General features: G+C 41.4%; 1 protein-coding gene across 1 annotated transcript in view; it reads right to left on the bottom strand.

Moving 5' to 3' along the window:
- GNA14 (G protein subunit alpha 14) overlaps positions 1–18,310 on the bottom strand; it is a 195,124-nt gene that overhangs the window by 79,350 nt on the left and 97,464 nt on the right. The window contains exon 2 of the mRNA XM_060154955.1: positions 16,311–16,495. Within this exon, the coding sequence (XP_060010938.1) occupies positions 16,311–16,495 (185 nt within the window). The remainder of the gene's footprint in view (positions 1–16,310; positions 16,496–18,310) is intronic.

Below are 18,310 nucleotides of genomic sequence, written 5' to 3'. Positions count from 1 at the left end.
CTGGACAGGTACATGTAAAAGTATGAGATTAGATCACTCCCTAACACCATACACAAAAATAAGCTCAAAATGCATTAAAGACCTAAATGTAAGGCCAGAAACTATCAAACTCTTAGAGGAAAACATAGGCAGAACACTCTATGACATAAATCACAGCAAGATCCTTTTTGACCCACCTCCTAGGGAAACGGAAATAAAAACAAAAATAAACAAATGGGACCTAATGAAACTTCAAAGCTTTTGCACAGCAAAGGAAACCATAAACAAGACCAAAAGACAACCCTCAGAATGGGAGAAAATATTTGCAAATGAAGCAACTGACAAAGGATTAATCTCCAAAATTTATAAGCAGCTCATACAGCTCAATAACAAAAAAACAAACAACCCAATCCAAAAATGGGCAGAAGACCTAAATAGACATTTCTCCAAAGAAGATATATAGACTGCCAACAAACACATGAAAGAATGCTCAACTTCATTAATCATTAGAGAAATGCAAATCAAAACTACAATGAGATATCATCTCACACCAGTCAGAATGGCCATCATCAAAAAAATCTAGAAACAATAAATGCTGGAGAGGGTGTGGAGAAAAGGGAACACTCTTGCACCGTTGGTGGGAATGTAAATTGATACAGCCATTGTGGAGAATAGTATGGAGGTTCCTTAAAAAACTACAAATAGAACTACCATATGACCCAGCAATACCACTACTGGGCATATACCCTGAGAAAACCATAATTCAAAAAGAGTCATGTACCAAAATGTTCATTGCAGCTCTATTTACAACAGCCTGGAGATGGAAACAACCTAAGTGTCCATCATCGGATGAATGGATAAAGAAGATGTGGCACATTTATACAATGGAATATTACTCAGCCATAAAAAGAAACGAAATTGAGCTATTTGTAATGAGGCGGATAGACCTAGAGTCTGTCATACAGAGTGAAGTAAGTCAGAAAGAGAAAGACAAATACCGTATGCTAACACATATATATGGAATTTAAGAAAAAAAAATGTCATGAAGAACCTAGGGGTAAGACAGGAATAAAGACACAGACCTACTAGAGAATGGACTTGAGGATATGGGGAGGGGGAAGGGTAAGCTGTGACAAAGCGAGATACAGGCATGGACATATATACACTACCCAACGTAAAATAGATAGCTAATGGGAAGCAGCCGCATAGCACAGGGAGATCAGCTTGGTGCTTTGTGACCGCCTGGAGGGGTGGGATAGGGAGGGTGGGAGGGAGGGAGACGCAAAAGGGAAGATATATGGGAACATATGTATATGTATAACTGATTCACTTTGTTATAAAGCAGAAACTAACACACCATTGTAAAGCAATTATACTCCAATAAAAAAATACATTTAGATAAATTTTTTTTTTTAAAAAAAGGGTATATCTTCAATAAAACCTAGCACAGATTCACACTGACTTTAGTGTCCACAAGTATATATAGTCCCCGCCCTTAGGGAGCTAACTAAGCACGGAAGAGAGGGCCTGTGACACATTCTATGACACCGGTGAGACACCTGCCACTCTCCACGTGGAGGTATATCAGCAGAGTAACACTCCCGGCCTCTGCCCCTTCCTCTCTTCTATGCTGTTAGAGGCCTGCCCCTGTGGATGAGGCCTGGGATCTCCCAGAGCTAATGGTGACCTTATGGGTCAGTCTATCACATTCTGGATTCAGTATTAGAAAGGTGACCCGCCTTAGTTATGAGCCTCCTTCTCTATCCTTAGCTTTAGCAATAACAAGCATGATACCTTGGTCACCATATGGCTATTTCTGTGTCTTATTTCTCAACTACTTTAGAACTTGGTTGTTGAAGAGGGTTATTTACTGAGCTTCTCTTCTAGCTCATTAACAAGCCATTCTTCCTACAGCACCTTTTTTTTTTTTTTTTTTTAAGCCCTGTGGGATTCCAAAACAGCTGTCTGGTGATGCAGCTTGAAAAGACTCATTACCACTGACCCAGCTCTCACAGGTGGAGTATGTTTGCAGTTCACCAAACACATCCCAAGGGCTGAACATGCCCAATCCAAGCTTCTTACAATGAACTTTGAGCCCCATGACTCTGCAAGGCTTCTCGATCATCCTGCAACTCAGAAGCATTATTTCCCATTGCCCAATATTTCTCAGAAAAAGAAAAACACGGTCATGTAGACTCTCTGTTCTTCTTGCCCATTATCACAATCCCAAAGGTAAGGAGTGCGAAAATATATTATGTAAGAACAGCTCAGTCATCCTCTGAGATTGTGGATTTCACCCCCTGAACAAAGCTCACAGGCAGCTATGGAGTCATGATATCTTCACACAAGGCTATAATGTCACTTTACTAACAATTATTGAGCCCAAACGGATGTAGAGATCCCAGGACACGATTCCCAATCTCAAAGAACTCCTAGACTAAAGTGGAAGAGGTGCATAAATAATTTTAATGCAAGGTGTTATGGGTACACTGGAAAGAGTGCCTCACCTCAGGGAGGATGGAAGGAGGAGGGCATTAAAGAAAGTTTGCTACGGTATTGGATACCTTATTCAAGATGAATAAACCAAGTTAGCTATTTATGAGTGCAGAGGAAATGGGTGTCAGGATGTGTCAACAGATGAAGAGCATAAGCAGGATGTGTCAACAGATGAAGAGCATGGGATGTGCTAGAAAACCCAAAACTCCACCAGGGAGAGCAGATGAGGCTGGAGGGTTTGTCAGAGACAAGGTCAGGAGAGGCCAGAATGTGGCCCTAAGATCACCAGTGAGGGCTCCCAAAAACTCGGATTCCTTTGCCCCAGAAATTGGTTCTTCAGTGAATAGGCTTTTGGCAAACTAGCCTGCGTGCATCTCAGTGCTGGAGCTACAAAGGTGTGTGAAAGCAGACACGTCCTTGGCCGTGACGGAGCTTCCATTCTAGTGGAGGCCAAGAAAGACTTGGCTAGACAAAGAGAGGAAGGGAGGGCAGAGAAGAGCATGTGCAAAGTCCTGGACTTAAAGGAGCATCAGGACTACGGGGGCCAAGAGAGAGGAGGTGACTGTGTTTGGAGCTGAAGGAGCGAACAGAAGAGCGGCCGAGACACTGATGCCAAAGCCAGCATGCTTGTTAAAAAAAAAAAAAAAGAAGAGAAAAATCCTGTCTGGTCTATATTATTGGATGGGTATGTTTTGTTTTTAATGCCAAAACTATGATGTAACAACTTGAGATTTCTGATACTGTCCACCTGGAATTCAAAAGGCAGATTTTTCTTTTCTTTTTTTTTTTTTGGTACCACCTTTGTCTGAGAGCCTTTGAGGAGCTCAGAGTGAGCTGGGAGAGACAGCCCTGTAACGGCCTCCACCGCAGGAGAGAGAAGCACTCAGAGAGGCACGTGGCACGCGCCCTGGGAGGGTTGCGGAGAGTCACTGTGAGGACACGGGGGCCACCAGGAGACCTTCACTCAGGGGACCCTGCTTCAAGGGAAAGCCAGGCCACATTAGATTCTTAAAGCCCTAGGATTCCAGACTGGCTGTCCATTTTAATTCCTCTTGGGCCCAGCTTTTCATCTAGAGAACACTTTTGGCTTGTGCCATTCACTTTATCCATAAAACAAACACACATCAAGTGCCTACTACTGCTGTGGGCTGAGTTTTCATCTCTAAGTTTCCTAGGTGGCAATGACCGTTAGGCATTATCAGCCATTCACATTAACCACTAGTGGCAGAAATACCACCCATCTGGAAGCAGGGATGCAGAACTATCATAAGCAGATTTTCATACCCAAATCAATGGAGGATTTGACTTTGCAGTGGAGGGAGGCGTGGTTTATCACCTTTACTGACAGTGAGAAGGGTCATCACTGGCCAAATAGAAAAAAATAAAAATGAACCACTCTAACTACAATGGTGATGACTTGTCCCTGGTAGATAAGAAAGTGGAGAGCATGGTTTCCCTTGAAACAAAGCCCAGTGCCTGCGTTAGACTCAGATGTGCACAGCCAGAGCCACCAACAGCCTGGGCCAGCCTGGACATTGCTCTTGGAGGGAGGGAGTGAAGAAATCACCAGAAATCGCATCATTTTACCAACTACAAATTGGCACTTGCCATCTACCTCTACAAGGATTAAATCGTGAGCTGCTACAGCTGCTGACTTTCAACACCCCTGAAAGGAGTTCAGGGCAGGGATAAGGAATGAGGCACTCTGTGCTCTGGGAAAAACTGGCAGAACGGGTCTTCAGATAGTTAAATATTTTCAGCAGATTTTATGAGCCCAATTCTTGCATGTCCTCATATCTAGAAAAGCACTATAATCCTTCATGATGACGTCTGCTCCTTGTGACTAGCAGCATCCTTCTGCAAAAAATGTGTGCTTGGGGCTTCCCTGGTGGCACAGTGGTTGAGAGTCCGCCTGCTGATGCAGGGGACATGGGTTCGTGCCCCGGTCCGGGAAGATCCCACATGCCGCGGAGCGGCTGGGCCTGTGAGCCATGGCCGCTGAGCCTGCGCGTCCGGAGCCTGTGCTCCGCAACGGGAGAGGCCACAACAGTGAGAGGTCCGCGTACCGCAAAAAAAAAAAAAAAAAAAAATGTGTGCTTGATTGCATGTATACCCCCCTTCACCAAAATCACATAAATACTGACCTTCCCCCCTGCCTCTTTGGAGCAGCTTCCCAGAGCTATCTGAAATGCTGTCTTCTGAGCTATAGTGCTCAATTTGCCCCCAAATGCAATTTAACTCACAGCTCTCATGTTGTGCTTTTTTTTTTTTCAGTTGACAATTTAAGGGAGATTCTTCTCCAATCCTTTAACCTTGTCATTTAAAAAAATTTTAAGGAAATCAAGCAACTTGAAAGACACTGCATGAATTCTGCCTCATTTTTCTGTCCTTCTGACCCAAAATTTCTGTGAGGGATGTTCTTGTCCACAGATGCTTGTTCTCATGGTGAAATGTGAGAGGAGATGCACGAGATGCAGATGCCAGCATCTGCAGGAAGGAGGACCACTCATTCATTCATTCATTCATTTGATTCATTCTCTTGAAACCTAAAAATTGGTATTATCCTCAGGAAGGGGGCAAGGGCACATCTGCAAACCATATATATTCTGGAACATGGATTACTCACTGTGAGTCTGATATATGTGTCTTTCTGTTTCTTATTCTGGTACTTTCTACTGTGTCTGAAAAGAACTCCTGGATTATATGAAATAAAATAGCCTATGTCGACATACTATATATAACACTGTACTGGGTGTAGTGTCTTATTAATGAAGAAGTTGATAAGACAAAGTGACAAAAAATAAAATTTTGCTGAAAAAAGAAACCTGTTTAGGACACAGAAAAATATAATTTTTTGCTTCTGAAGGTAGATTACTCACATGTTTAAATTTTGTAATATCACAGGGAGCCAACAAAGCCCTCACTTAAGGAAGGAAACACAAAGACTGAGAGCGCTGGTGATTGGCCCAAGGCTGTTGAAGATATAAATGACAGGCAGGACAGGAATTCAATTTTAGGTCAGCCATTGTCTCATCCTACTACACCAAGAACTAACTTGAACTTGGAAAGAAAGACTTTCTTGTAATTACTAACATTGTTAGGGCTCTACATATGGACTGATGCAAATCATGATGATCATGCATGAAAATAATGATACATGCATGATAATAACGATAAATGATGATTAAACCCCAAAGTGAAGCCTCCACACAGTTCAGTAGGAAAGACATTCCATGTCAACACAAAGCAAAGATACAACAGGAGGGGGAAGAGTTTGCGGTCTTGGGGAGAATTGGTGGCCACTGGTTGATCATGATGGCCTCCCACAAATGCCATCATTCAACCACTGGAGCTCTCAGTGTAAATGAAAGGGAGAGAATTTTGAGGCACCTAAAATACAAAGTTATTCCTATCATCCTCAACCTTTTTGCAACTAGCTCCACCTTAACTATTTAAATGATTAAAAGACTAGATTAGTTGTGACTTTAAAAAAAACAGAATCTAGAAAAATTAGTAAACTTTCTATTCTTTATATACTCACACACAAAAGCAAACAATTTTCTAACCAGATTTCATAAATGGCCAACTTAAATGTGCCCATATCTTTACTTCTAATTACAGATTAAAAATGCCAAAATATTTAAAATTTAATTTAGGGAAGATACAAAGCAACAGTAACAATGTTTTTATGTTATGAAAGCTATTTTATGTTACTTTAGATCATATTTAATTAAACCTGACAGAGTTTTAAGTGTCAGAAGTCAAGGTGAATAGAAGGCCAGAAATAAACCCACACACCTATGGTCAATTAATCTACAACAAAGGAGGCAAGAACATGCAATGGAGAAAAGACAGTCTCTTCAATAAGTGGTGCTGGGAAAACTGGACAGCTACATGTAAAAAAAAAAAAAAGATATTAGAACACTCTCTAACACCAACACAAAAATAAACTCAAAATGGATTAAAGACCTAAATGTAAGGCCGGACACTATAAAACTCTTAGAGGAAAACATAAGCAGAACACTCTTTGACATAAATCGCAGCAGTATCTTTTTGGATCCACCTCCTAGAGTAATGGAAATAAAAACAAAAATAAACAAATGGGACCTAATCAAAATTAAGAGCTTTTGCACAGCAAAGAACACCATAAACAAACTGAAAAGCTAACGCACAGAATGGAAGAAAATATTTGCAAACTATGTGACCAACAAGGGATTTATCTCCAAAATATACAAACAGCTCATGCAGCTCAACAGCAAAACACAAACAAAAAAAAAACCAATCAAAACCGGACAGAAGACCTTAATAGACATTTCTCCAAAGAAGACATACAGATGGCCAACAAACACATGAAAAGATGCTCAACATCATTAATTATTAGAGAAATGAAAATCAAAACTACAATGAGGTATCACCTCACACGGGTCAGAATGGCCATCATCAAAAAATCTACAAGGGCTTCCCTGGTGGCGCAGTGGTTGAGAGTCCGCCTGCCGATGCAGGGGACAGGGGTTCGTGCCCCAGTCCGGGAAGATCCCACATGCTGCAGAGTGGCTAGGCCATGGCCGCTGAGCCTGCACGTCCGGAGCCTGTGCTCCGCAACGAGAGAGGCCACAACAGTGAGAGGCCCACGTACCGCAAAAAAAAAAAAAAAGAAAGTCTACAAACAATAAATGCTGGAGAGGGTGTGGAGAAAAGGGAACCCTCCTATGCTGTTGGTGGGAATGTAAATTGGTATAGCCACTATGGAGAACAGTATGAAGGTTCCTTAAAAAACTAAAAATAGAACTACCATATGACCCAGCAATCCCACTCCTAGGCATATACCCGGAGAAAGCCATAATTTGAAAAGATATATGCACCCCAATGTTCACTGCAGTATAACAGCCAGGACACGGAAGCAACCTAAATGCCCATCAACAGAGGAATGGATAAAGACGTGGTACATATATACAATGGAATATTACTTAGCCCTAAAAAAGAATGAAATAATGCCATTTGCAGCAACATGGATGGACCTAGAGATTTTCATACTGAGTAAAGTAAGTCAGACAGAGAAAGACAAATTAACATGATATCACTTATATGTGGAATCTAAAAAAGGGTACAAATGAACTTTTTTACAAAACAGAAACAGACTCATAGACTTAGAAAACAAACTTATGGTAACCAAAGATGAAAGGTGTGGGGGAGGGATAAATTAGGAGGTTGGGATGAACATAGACACACTACTACATATAAAGTAAATAATCAACAAGGACCTACTGTATAGCACAGGGAACTCTACTCAATACTCTATAATAACCTATATGGGAAAAGAAAATAGGTATATGTATCTATTTCATATAGATATATGAAAAAGAACAGATATATGTATATGCATAACTGAATAACTTTACTGTATACCTGAAACCAACACAACATCGTAAATCCTCCAAATATAAAATAAAAATTAAAAAGAAAAAGAAATCACGGTGAAGTACACACGATGCAATGTCTCAAAGCTCCCTGGAAACATCTGAGCTTCCAAAAAGAAGAGTCCATGAAAATTTAAAAAGCCAGTTGTTCTGGTTTCCAATGTATATGGTTTTAACTCTGAAGGTGGGTTGACTGGTGAATACGCCCACTCACTCACACCTACACACCCACACATGCACGCAGACACACATACACAAACCTTTTAACTATGTTTCTGTTGGATTAGTTACTGTATCCCATTTGAGCTCCCACCTGAATAAAAAAAAAGTTCTTAATAAGGGATGCTTTCTAGAATGCTTTGCCTAGGATAATACTGCAGAGTTTATTAACCAGTCAATAAGAAAATCTACCTCGCAATTCAATGAAACAAGGTGAACTGATGATTCTCTTGGCAGGACTCCAAAACAAACCTGGGGATTAATTTACCTCTTGGCACATGTTTATGGCATTCATTCATCAGTGAAGAAACTGGGTGATAAGAAAAGGCAGGGCTGAGAAGAGAGTAGCATTAACACACCTGTTACCTCTCCACCATCAGAAAATGAGAGTGCGGCTCTGCCATGAAGAGAAAGCAAATTGTGAAGGACTTTGGATCTAACAAGAATTTTCATGGATAAACAACAATGTCCTACTGTATAGCACAGGGAACTATATTCAGTATCCTGTGATAAACCGTAATGGAAAAGAATATGAAAAAGTATATATATATTGGGTGGACCAAAAAGTCCGTTCGGTTTTAAGTAGACATTTTTCATTTTCACGAAGAACTTTATTGAACAACGTATTCACTAACCGAATGAACTTTTGGGCCCACCTAATATATATATATATAATTGAGTCACTTTGCTGTACAGCAGAAGTTAAACACAACGTTGCAAATCAACTGTATTTCAGTAAGACTTTTTTAAAAAAGAATTTTGCTAGCATCACCGACCATGATTCTAGCTTTTGTTAAAGAGTTTTGAATTGTGAGGGTATTTCACATGTTTCCCTTTGTATTTTAAGATAGCAACAAAGTTGCATGCAATTTAAGACTCAAGGAAAATACTTCACATGTTAGATGGATGGATAGGTGTTCAAATAGCCTGATGGTCACACTAGTTCCTGGGTTATAACTTTGTGAGATGTTCCCTTTTTCAAAGCATTTCTTTGCACGTGGTACGTTCATACCTGGTGGTGAGGTAAGGGAAGAAATTAACATTTCAATGGTCAAATCAATCTCATCACTGGCCCCAAACTTTCCTCATCTCCCAATGCGTAGTGGGTGGTCAGATTTACTTGTGACAGTGATTAAGGAGAAAACCAGTTCTTTCTTATTTTTATCCTATTCTTTCCCATTTTCCAAACTCCTACACTGCAAGCTGTGATTGAGCAACTTTCACACTGAAGTCAACATTGATTAATCAGAGAACTATTGGCATAAATGGAAAAACTCCAGCCTAGGATTTTGACGGAGAATTTGTTGTTGTTATGACACTGGCTAGGACTCCAAGTTCTTAGTAAGGAGAAAAATGTACCACACGATTTTTTTTTTTTTTTTTTTTTTTTTTTGCGGTACGCCGGCCTCTCACTGTTGTGGCCTCTCCCGTTGCGGAGCACAGGCTCCGGACGTGCAGGCTCAGCGGCCATGGCTCACGGGCCCAGCCGCTCCGCGGCACGTGGGATCTTCCCGGACCGGGGCACGAACCCGTGTCCCCTGCATCGGCAGGCGGACTCTCAACCACTGCGCCACCAGGGAAGCCCCACACGATTTTTAATATCCAATAGGACATGGGAACAAAGAGCCGGAGTTTAACATGTGCCAGAGAACCAGTGACCCTGGGCTAAAGCCAAAGTCTGAGCACTGGCCTCCCTGTTCCCAGAGGCTCATGCAGAATATGACTTTTCAAATTGGAGGAAGTAGGAGTGAAAAGTATATTTAAACAGATGTTTGTAAAATTAGAAAATAAGGGAGTCTTAACATATGTCAAACCCTGAGAAGCTCTTCTGTAAAGAGCCACATAAATTGACCATTTTCACTTAACTGTGCCTGATTTCTTCACATGCAGCCTTAACAGACCCTTCTAGAACTTCAGCCTCTTTCTGAAAATGAAAAGTTAAGCTGGAAGAGTTAAATATACACAGATATGAGACATGACCAAAGCTCTTTTTGGTGTTAGAAAATGTCTTCTCCTGGGGCTTCCCTGGTGGCGCAGTGGTTGAGCGTCCGCCTGCCGATGCAGGGGACACGGGTTCGTGCCCCGGTCCGGGAAGATCCCACGTGCCGCGGAGCGGCTGGGCCCGTGAGCCACGGCCGCTGAGCCTGCGTGTCCGGAGCCTGTGCTCCGCAACGGGAGAGGCCACAACAGTGAGAGGCCCGCGTACCGCAAAAAAAAAAAAAAAAAAATGTCTTCTGCAATCCTAACCTGCAAATACCTGACTTTATTGCTTAAATGTGAAGTTGGATATTTGATGTTTAAGTTTTATACCTAGTGAATTACCATCTCAATAAATAAAAATATCTATTAATGATGAGTGAAAATATGTAACTACTTAATTTCCTAATATAATGTCTCTATTTACAAAATGAAATTGTAAGGTATTTTTATTACAAACAATATCTATGCCTTGGGCATGTTATCAATATAACCTGCATCCCTGATTCTCTACTGATCAAAAAGAAACGATAACTTCAGTGTAGCAACAGCGGGAAAAGGAGACTGAGAAGGCCCAGTAATGTGAACTCCAGCGAAGGAAATGCAGCTCTTTCTTCCCCCCTGACCCCCACCCCATCCCTGGAAGCTCTCGCCATGATGCTGTGCTAGGCTCCTGCAAGACTCAAAAGAAAAAGCACAGAATCTGCCCTGAATTCAAAAATGTCACCTGGAGATGCTGTCACCGCTACCATCACCTCATCTCACTAAGGCCTCCCCACCCCCAGTACTGCTGAACTAAACAAACATCCTCAGTGCTGGCCCCTCAATTTACCTTTGGATAAAGATTGATTAGGTCATCCCATGGAAGAGATTACCAGAAGTCTCCCTCTCCTCTATGGAAAGGCTCATCAGAAAGTAGAATCTGAACTGAACGCCTCCAGATAATCTTAAGATACATACAGCAGTGGCTCTCAAACTTGGCTGCCTAATCAGAATCACCTGGGAAGCTTCTAAAAGTCAATCCAAAAGCTCGGGCTGCGTGCCAAGAATACTTAGGCCCGACTCTCCAGGGCTGGTACCCTGGGCGGCAGCAGAAAAGCCTCCCAAGAGCTCCCAATGTGCAGCGGGGACTGAGGACCATTGTTTTGCATGTTCCTGATATATCCAGCAGTCAGGAGAGGGGGGATCCCGCTCCAAGGGGCTGAAACTCAAGACACTACAGGGAACTGATGACAAAGACATCCGTGTACCTAAATGAAGGACCTGAAAAACTTGAAACAAAACCAGCGGAGACCTTGTGAGTCAATTAATTAAATTCAGCCATTCAAGAGCTGTAGGTGGCTACAGGGCCCAAGCCCACTGCCTCAAGTGTGACTTGGAATTCAGGAAAAGCTTCTCGCCAAAGAGAAAGATGCTTTTTGAAGGAAATTTCAGACCTCACACTTCTAGAAACACCGAATTCCAAGTTAAGTACTTGAGGGGAATGGCAGGCAAAATACTCCTCTTGCTGTTCAATTATTAACTCTCCTTTTTTAAGGTGGTGTTTTTGTTTTCAGGATGAGCCCTTGCAATTAAATGTGTGCACATTACATGCAAATAGGATGTGACCGCAGTGTGGGGAAGACCTCCTATAAGGAGGGCAAGTAAGAAGCTGGGGTCAGCTACCGAAAGAACCTGTACACCTTGTACTTTTTTTCTAGAGATCACTGAATACAGAACCAAACATTTTGAAAAGTTAGGCAGGGCTGTCCCTTGCCCTTGGCAAATTCTGTATGTAAATCATCCAAGCCGATTCTGCAGAACCTTTAAGGGGATAAGATTTCCTTTACCACACTACAGACCTAGAGTGAGAATTTCTCAAGTTGGAGACACTAGAAACGGTAAAATAGATGAAGATTTCCGTGAAATCATCACCAGGAAGCACAAGATATACGCTTAATTCAAATTTAGTAGTCCTGACACTGAGCAAACGCCTCTGTAGTATTTATCCAAGAAGTCATAAATTCTAATATGTGCTCATGACATTCTTGAGAGACATAAAAATTAAGGCTTATCAACAAAGTGAGTGAATACATATGAATAATTTCTTTTAAGAAAAGTAGGCAATGTATGAGAAAATAATCTTCAAGGCTAAATCTTAATTGAAAAAACATGTTGGTTAAAACATGGTTAAAAACCAAACGCTACTAAATTTCTGATAAATTTCCTTTCAAAATTAGCCTGTCAAGTAATAGGCAAAGATTTTCAACAACCTGGCTGACCAATAATCTTGCTAACATTTAAAATAAAACCCCCTAAAATCACTCTTAATTCCCTTCTACAGACTTTTAAGAAAGTGTCTAGCTCTGAAAAAAATCAAATAATGGAATAAGAAGTGAGGGAAGGACTGAAAAGAAAAGCCAGTTAGGTTTGTTCATCCCTGACTTAACTAGTCAATTGTTTTGAATGAAGCAATACTTTGTAAAGAAGACATGGGCTTCCCTGGTGGTGACACGGGCTTCCCTGGTGGCGCAGTGGTTAAGAATCCACCTGCCAATGCAGGGAACACGGGTTTGAGCCCTGGTCTGGGAAGATCCCACATGCTGTGTAGAAACTAAGCCCATGCACCACAACTACTGAGCCTGCACTCTAGAGCCCACGAGCCACAACTACTGAGCCCATGTGCCACAACTACTGAAGCCCGCACGCCTAGAGCCCATGCTCCACAACAAGAGAAGCCACCGCAATGAGAAGCCCACTCACCGCAACGAAGAGTAGCCCCCGCTCGCTGCAACTAGAGAAAGGCCGTGTGCAGCAATGAAGATGCAATGCAGCCAAAAATAAATAAATAAAATAAATTTTTTTTAAAAAAGAAGACATAGATCATGCTTCTTAAGTAATTACTTAAACTCCTAGAGCACTAATCATTTTATCATTTTATGACCTAAGAAGGGTACTTTGTTATAGTTTCACATTTGGAATCAGGACTAGCCCACAGAGAAAATTATTCAGAAAATAATAAAGAAGAAATCGATCAAAATGACTGACCTAAACAATCAACAGAAGAAACAATGAGTTGATTTCTGGCTTTTGAACTTGCCCCAGTAATAACCTTCTATTTTCCAGCGCCATTTAATTTGTAAAGCACTTCCTTTTGCTCACGTTGGCTTATGAAGTAGACAGAGCACGTGCTGTCTGCATTTAACAGACAAGGAAATGCGAGACCGGAGAGGTTACACGGCTTCCCCTAGGACTGAGTCAGCAAACTCCAGACCATGCACTAAAGCTGCTCTTGGCCTTTGTTTGTTTGCCCCGTGAGTTAAGAATAATTTTCACCTTTTGCAAACAGAGTTTATAAGCAAGCGTCACTCATTCGTTTACGCATTACCTATGCCTGGTTTTGTACAACAGCAGAGCTGAGTAATTGCAACAGAGACTGTATAGCCCTCAAAGCCGAAAATATTTCCTCTCTGGCCCTTTACAGAAAAAGTTTGCTGACTCCTGCCTGAGACCCACAGGTGAGCGATGAGCAGAGCCCAGATCTGGGGGAACCAATCCAGTGATCTCTCTACTCAACCTTTTTCCTCTCCTTAAGCCATGTCACTATGTGGTTCATCCCTGGCATATGTTTGAAGGATAAGAGGAAGTTTATGAAGCATGAATGCAGGTACTTGAAGTAGAAAGAAGGAATTGAGAATGGAGCCAGAGACAGCAAATGAGGAGGAGACAGAGGTACTACTGACTCATTTCCCAGTTTCACAGGTGTGTGAAAGGAGAGGAATTCTGCTCTTGGATGGACCATACCCAGAGTCTCACCCATTCCTGATTTAGAGTATTTAAATGATGAGATTGGGGACCGTTTGAGTTGATATTTAGATCAGATTTGAGGCTTGGAGTTGATGCTGTTTTTAGGGTTAAATCTTTGGGGGATATTAGAATGGGGTGAATGTATTTTGCTTATGGGCTGGACATTCTTTGGGGGATTGGGGCAGAGGGCAGACTGTACTGGGTTGAATAGTGTTGCTTTGAAATTCATGAAAACTCCAAATCTCAGAAAGTAACTTTATTGGGAAATAGGGTCTTTGTAGATATAATCAAGCTATGATGAGGTCATACTGGATTAGGATGGGCTCTAACCCAGTGACTGCTGTCCTCATGGGAAGAGGGAGGTTTGGACACAGAGAGGAGAACACCATGTGAGCACAGAGATACAGAGGGGAGAGCTCTGTGGGAAGACAGAGTCAGGGACTGGATGGAAGCATCTACAAGCCAAAGGACACCAAGGATTGCCAGCAACCATCAGAAACTAGGAGGGCAGCATGGAACAGAGCCTCCCTCAGAGCCTCCAGGTGGAACCAAGCCCCTTGATTTCAGACGTCCAGGCTTCAGAACTGTGAAGGAAGAAATCTCTGTTTTAAGCCACCAGTTTGAAGTGCTTTGTTATGGCAGCTGGGGGAAACTAATGCAGATTAGTGGGCAAGGGGACCTGGCCTTGTGAGAAAGAATTCAGATCAAGAGAGCACAAGAAAGTGGTGCAATGTCAAACCCCATAAAACCTTTTTGTTTGAAATATAAACTCAGAATTCCTCTAGAAGACCTTGAGGGAAAACCAAACAAAAACCCAGGGACCTTGATGACTAAATCTGACCAGGTTTTTACAAACACATGTTGCCAAGATAAGCAGAACTGACTTATACTTGAGCCTTTTCTTCCCAATAGGCCTGTTTACAAATCTATCCCTAAATTCCAGTTAGTCACCCCACTATGACTGGGGAAACAAATGCCTTTTACAAAGGAGGAAAGTAGATTAACTAAAATTACCACAAGGACGTTCCTGACATACCTCTTCTCTGAAATAATCCTAAATTTCCATAGATGACCTAATTTTTAAAATACTTTGTAAAGGGTGATTTCTTTTTTTAACTGCATGCATTCAAAAAGATATAACGTATATACTCAAAACCAATGTGTAAAGGAATCAGAGTCACTTGTAGAATCACCCAGTGGCTCAGGACGCACCTCTCATATTACTTGGCATCAGATATACTGAAGACTAATTCCCACCACTAACACCCTCCCCCCACCACCTGTCACACATGCACACACACATTTTTCAGCGTAACACTGTTGAAGGTTGAAGCTGTGGGCAAGCTATATTCCTTCATTTCCTCAAGACTGCAAGGAAATGGTGGTAAAGACACAAGGTTGCAGTCACACTGTAAAGGTACGTCTAAAATCTGGTGCATGTTGAGTTTTCCTATGTAATCCAGTCACTGAGTAATAAAAAAAATTAGATTGATTGCTCTGAAACTCTTTGTATAATGTACATGAACACAGATGCCACAAGTTCATGATAAAGTTGTCCCTGAGGTCCATACTTAGACCACTATTCTGGCATTTGAGCAGCTAAATTCTTTTCAGTTGATCCACAAGAGAATCAGACAGAATTTTTCTCTTTATCATCATGTCATGTTGTAACTTGGTATCAATTATTTTAAAGAAACTCTATCAGTGAGATTCTTAATGAACTTATACATAGTATTTTCCTATGGATTTACATTCCAATACACCATAGAAAATATTATTTGTCTCCTCCTCCCACCCTCCTGCCTCATTATTTTCCTATAGTCTTAAACAGATATGTATTTTAAATAACCCACGGTGACAGGAAAGCAAATGGCAACTCCATACCATTACTTTATGAGAGTTCTCTGCTAGTTGAGACACAAGCATTACCCTTCATAAATCATCACTTAGCTCCTAAGAAGGGCTAGCTCCCCAAACAAACAAACAAAGCCCGCTGACTTCTTTGAGTGGTCTGCAGGGCATTTTCCTAAGACTGGGAATTCTTAAAAAGTTGGCCATTGTAAACCCAAGATCTCCACTGCTCCAATGAAGAAATTAACCAGGTATCTTAGCTGAAAGAGGAGATGTATATGTATGTCTTCCTTTTCTCAGCATCTGAAAGAATTCACCAGCGTGACTACCCACATTTCTGAATTGCTGCGCACTGGGCAGCACCACACTACCACTATGCTAGAGCTTCTGCAGAAATAAGACTGCGGCGCTGTTCCTAAATTCATCGCACTCCTCTGGAGTATCTCTACCCCAGAATCTGAGTTCAAGAGCTTCTTTACGCCTCTGATGGAAGCACGCAGTAAATCTTTTAGTTCAGATACATATGCTAACCAGAGGAGGATAGCACGCATTCACAAATGGGTCCAACACTCTTAAGCATGTTACCTTATTCTGTTCACACACGTACTGTATCCTCAGGGTATCCATGGCTCTGATCATGGCTTGCATGGCGGTGAATATGTTTTGATAAACTAGCTTCGTGAACCCCTTTCTGTCTTCGTCGCTGTAACCAGACCCATGGATGATTCTCATTTGCTTGATAAAGGTGCTTTTGCCACTTTCTCCAGTTCCTAAAAAGACAAAACAAGTGAAAAACGCAGTCAGCAGTCTTTAAAAGGAACAGAGTGAGAAAGAAAGTTCCTCCTGGCAGCGTTGGCCAATATGAGGATTAGTAAACTGAGGGGGGTGGATTTGGAAAGGGCCTGCCGAGTGCTTATGCAACTTGAGGCTGCAGGTAGTGCCATCCTTAACCCCTGGGCAGAGGGGTCCCCACCCTGGACCCTGTGCTTTAGAAGTCCACAAATATCACACACACACACACACACACACACACACACACACAATTTATTAAGGACACATGAGTGCCCATGTCACTTGGAGTAATCCTAAACATCAGCTCTTGTGACTAACACTGTTTAGGCCCCAAGGAACTGCTCCCCGACATCCCTTGCCCTATGACCTCGAAACAATTGGCATCCGTGTCTGAAAGCCCCAAACATTCGAGGGTTTCCCCACTGCTAATACCAGCCATGGCAGCGATGGGGGCTGCTTCAGAGCACAGGGAAGGTTTGAGCAGCAGAAACACCGGGATGTGAGAAAAGGCTAATTAACTTGTCAATTCCTTTCTTTCAAATACATGAATACAATGGATCCTCGCACAATGAAGCACCATCCCTAGCTGTACCAAACGTCTATATTCTTCCCCCTCCTCATATTCCAATTTGTAGTTCAGGAGGTCCTCCAAACTCACAACACTTGTACATGGCAGCCAAGGAACATTTTACAACATCAAACCATTCCTACTGCTCTTAAATGTGCATAGATGTCCAGATAATATGTGTGAAACATGATGCCAGGGCTTTACATTAATATTAGATTGAGATATTGTTTGAATAGACAGGAAAAGGTGCAGCGTAAGTGACAGACATTTGTGTGATGGAATTAAAATATTTTCTTTCTAATATTTTTTGTGATAAAGATAATTTATCTCAGAGATCCCATTACCATGTTTGGAACATAATATACTATATTTATGGTTCATTTTCAAATCCAAGTATTGCTTTAAAGAAGTTTTTTTAACAATTCAGGTTGATATGATCTCAGTAGGGCAAAGTTTCTTCTAATTGGAATTAATGAAAATGATCTCAGAACTAAAATGACTCAATAAAAGTTGGATTCTTCAAATGGGTGAACTGCATATATACGAATATATATACAATATATATTCAATATACTTGTTATAAAAAAGTCATCTAACAGCATTTCTATTAAAAAAACACGAATTGTATGAAAATCTTAATTAAAATAATATAATTCGTGATTTTACTATAAAGAAGGCCAAAAATTATGAAATAGGAAATGATGGATTAATGATAAAATATTTTATTACGTATCCACATCTCATTGACCCAACAGAATACCCAGACAGTGCGATTATAGTTAAATTCAATCATCTTGGATACTTTGTTCACTCTTAGTCATATTAAAAACCATAGTTGTACATATCTTTTTTGACATTTTAGTTATAAAGAGACGTTTGTCATGGTAAGAGGATAGAACATATTAATCACGGTTTGTTGGCTTGATTACTGCCTGTAACCATTTAGACTTATGGGACGTGGGTCTCCGTCTGTACTCTCGCCGAGGGCCCTGTGAACATCAGGCCCCGGAGAAACATCTAGGGGACTCGAACAATTTTTCCAAGTGAATAATTGAGACATCTCTTAGCATTTGATAAGATCTTTCCTTGTAAGAAAAAAAAAATGTTCCTTCAGGTTGATCTTTTCAAAACACAAACCTGCTTTTCTATGTGTCTTCCCAACCTCGGCTCAAAACCCTCAGTGGGGGCTTCCCTGGTGGCGCAGTGGTTGAGAGTCCGCCTGCCG

This window comes from Lagenorhynchus albirostris, chromosome 7 (assembly GCF_949774975.1).
Source record: "Lagenorhynchus albirostris chromosome 7, mLagAlb1.1, whole genome shotgun sequence".
NCBI lineage: Eukaryota > Metazoa > Chordata > Mammalia > Artiodactyla > Delphinidae > Lagenorhynchus > Lagenorhynchus albirostris.
The sequence above is the reverse complement of the archived record's forward strand: the minus strand, read 5'-3'. Positions and strand labels throughout refer to the sequence as shown.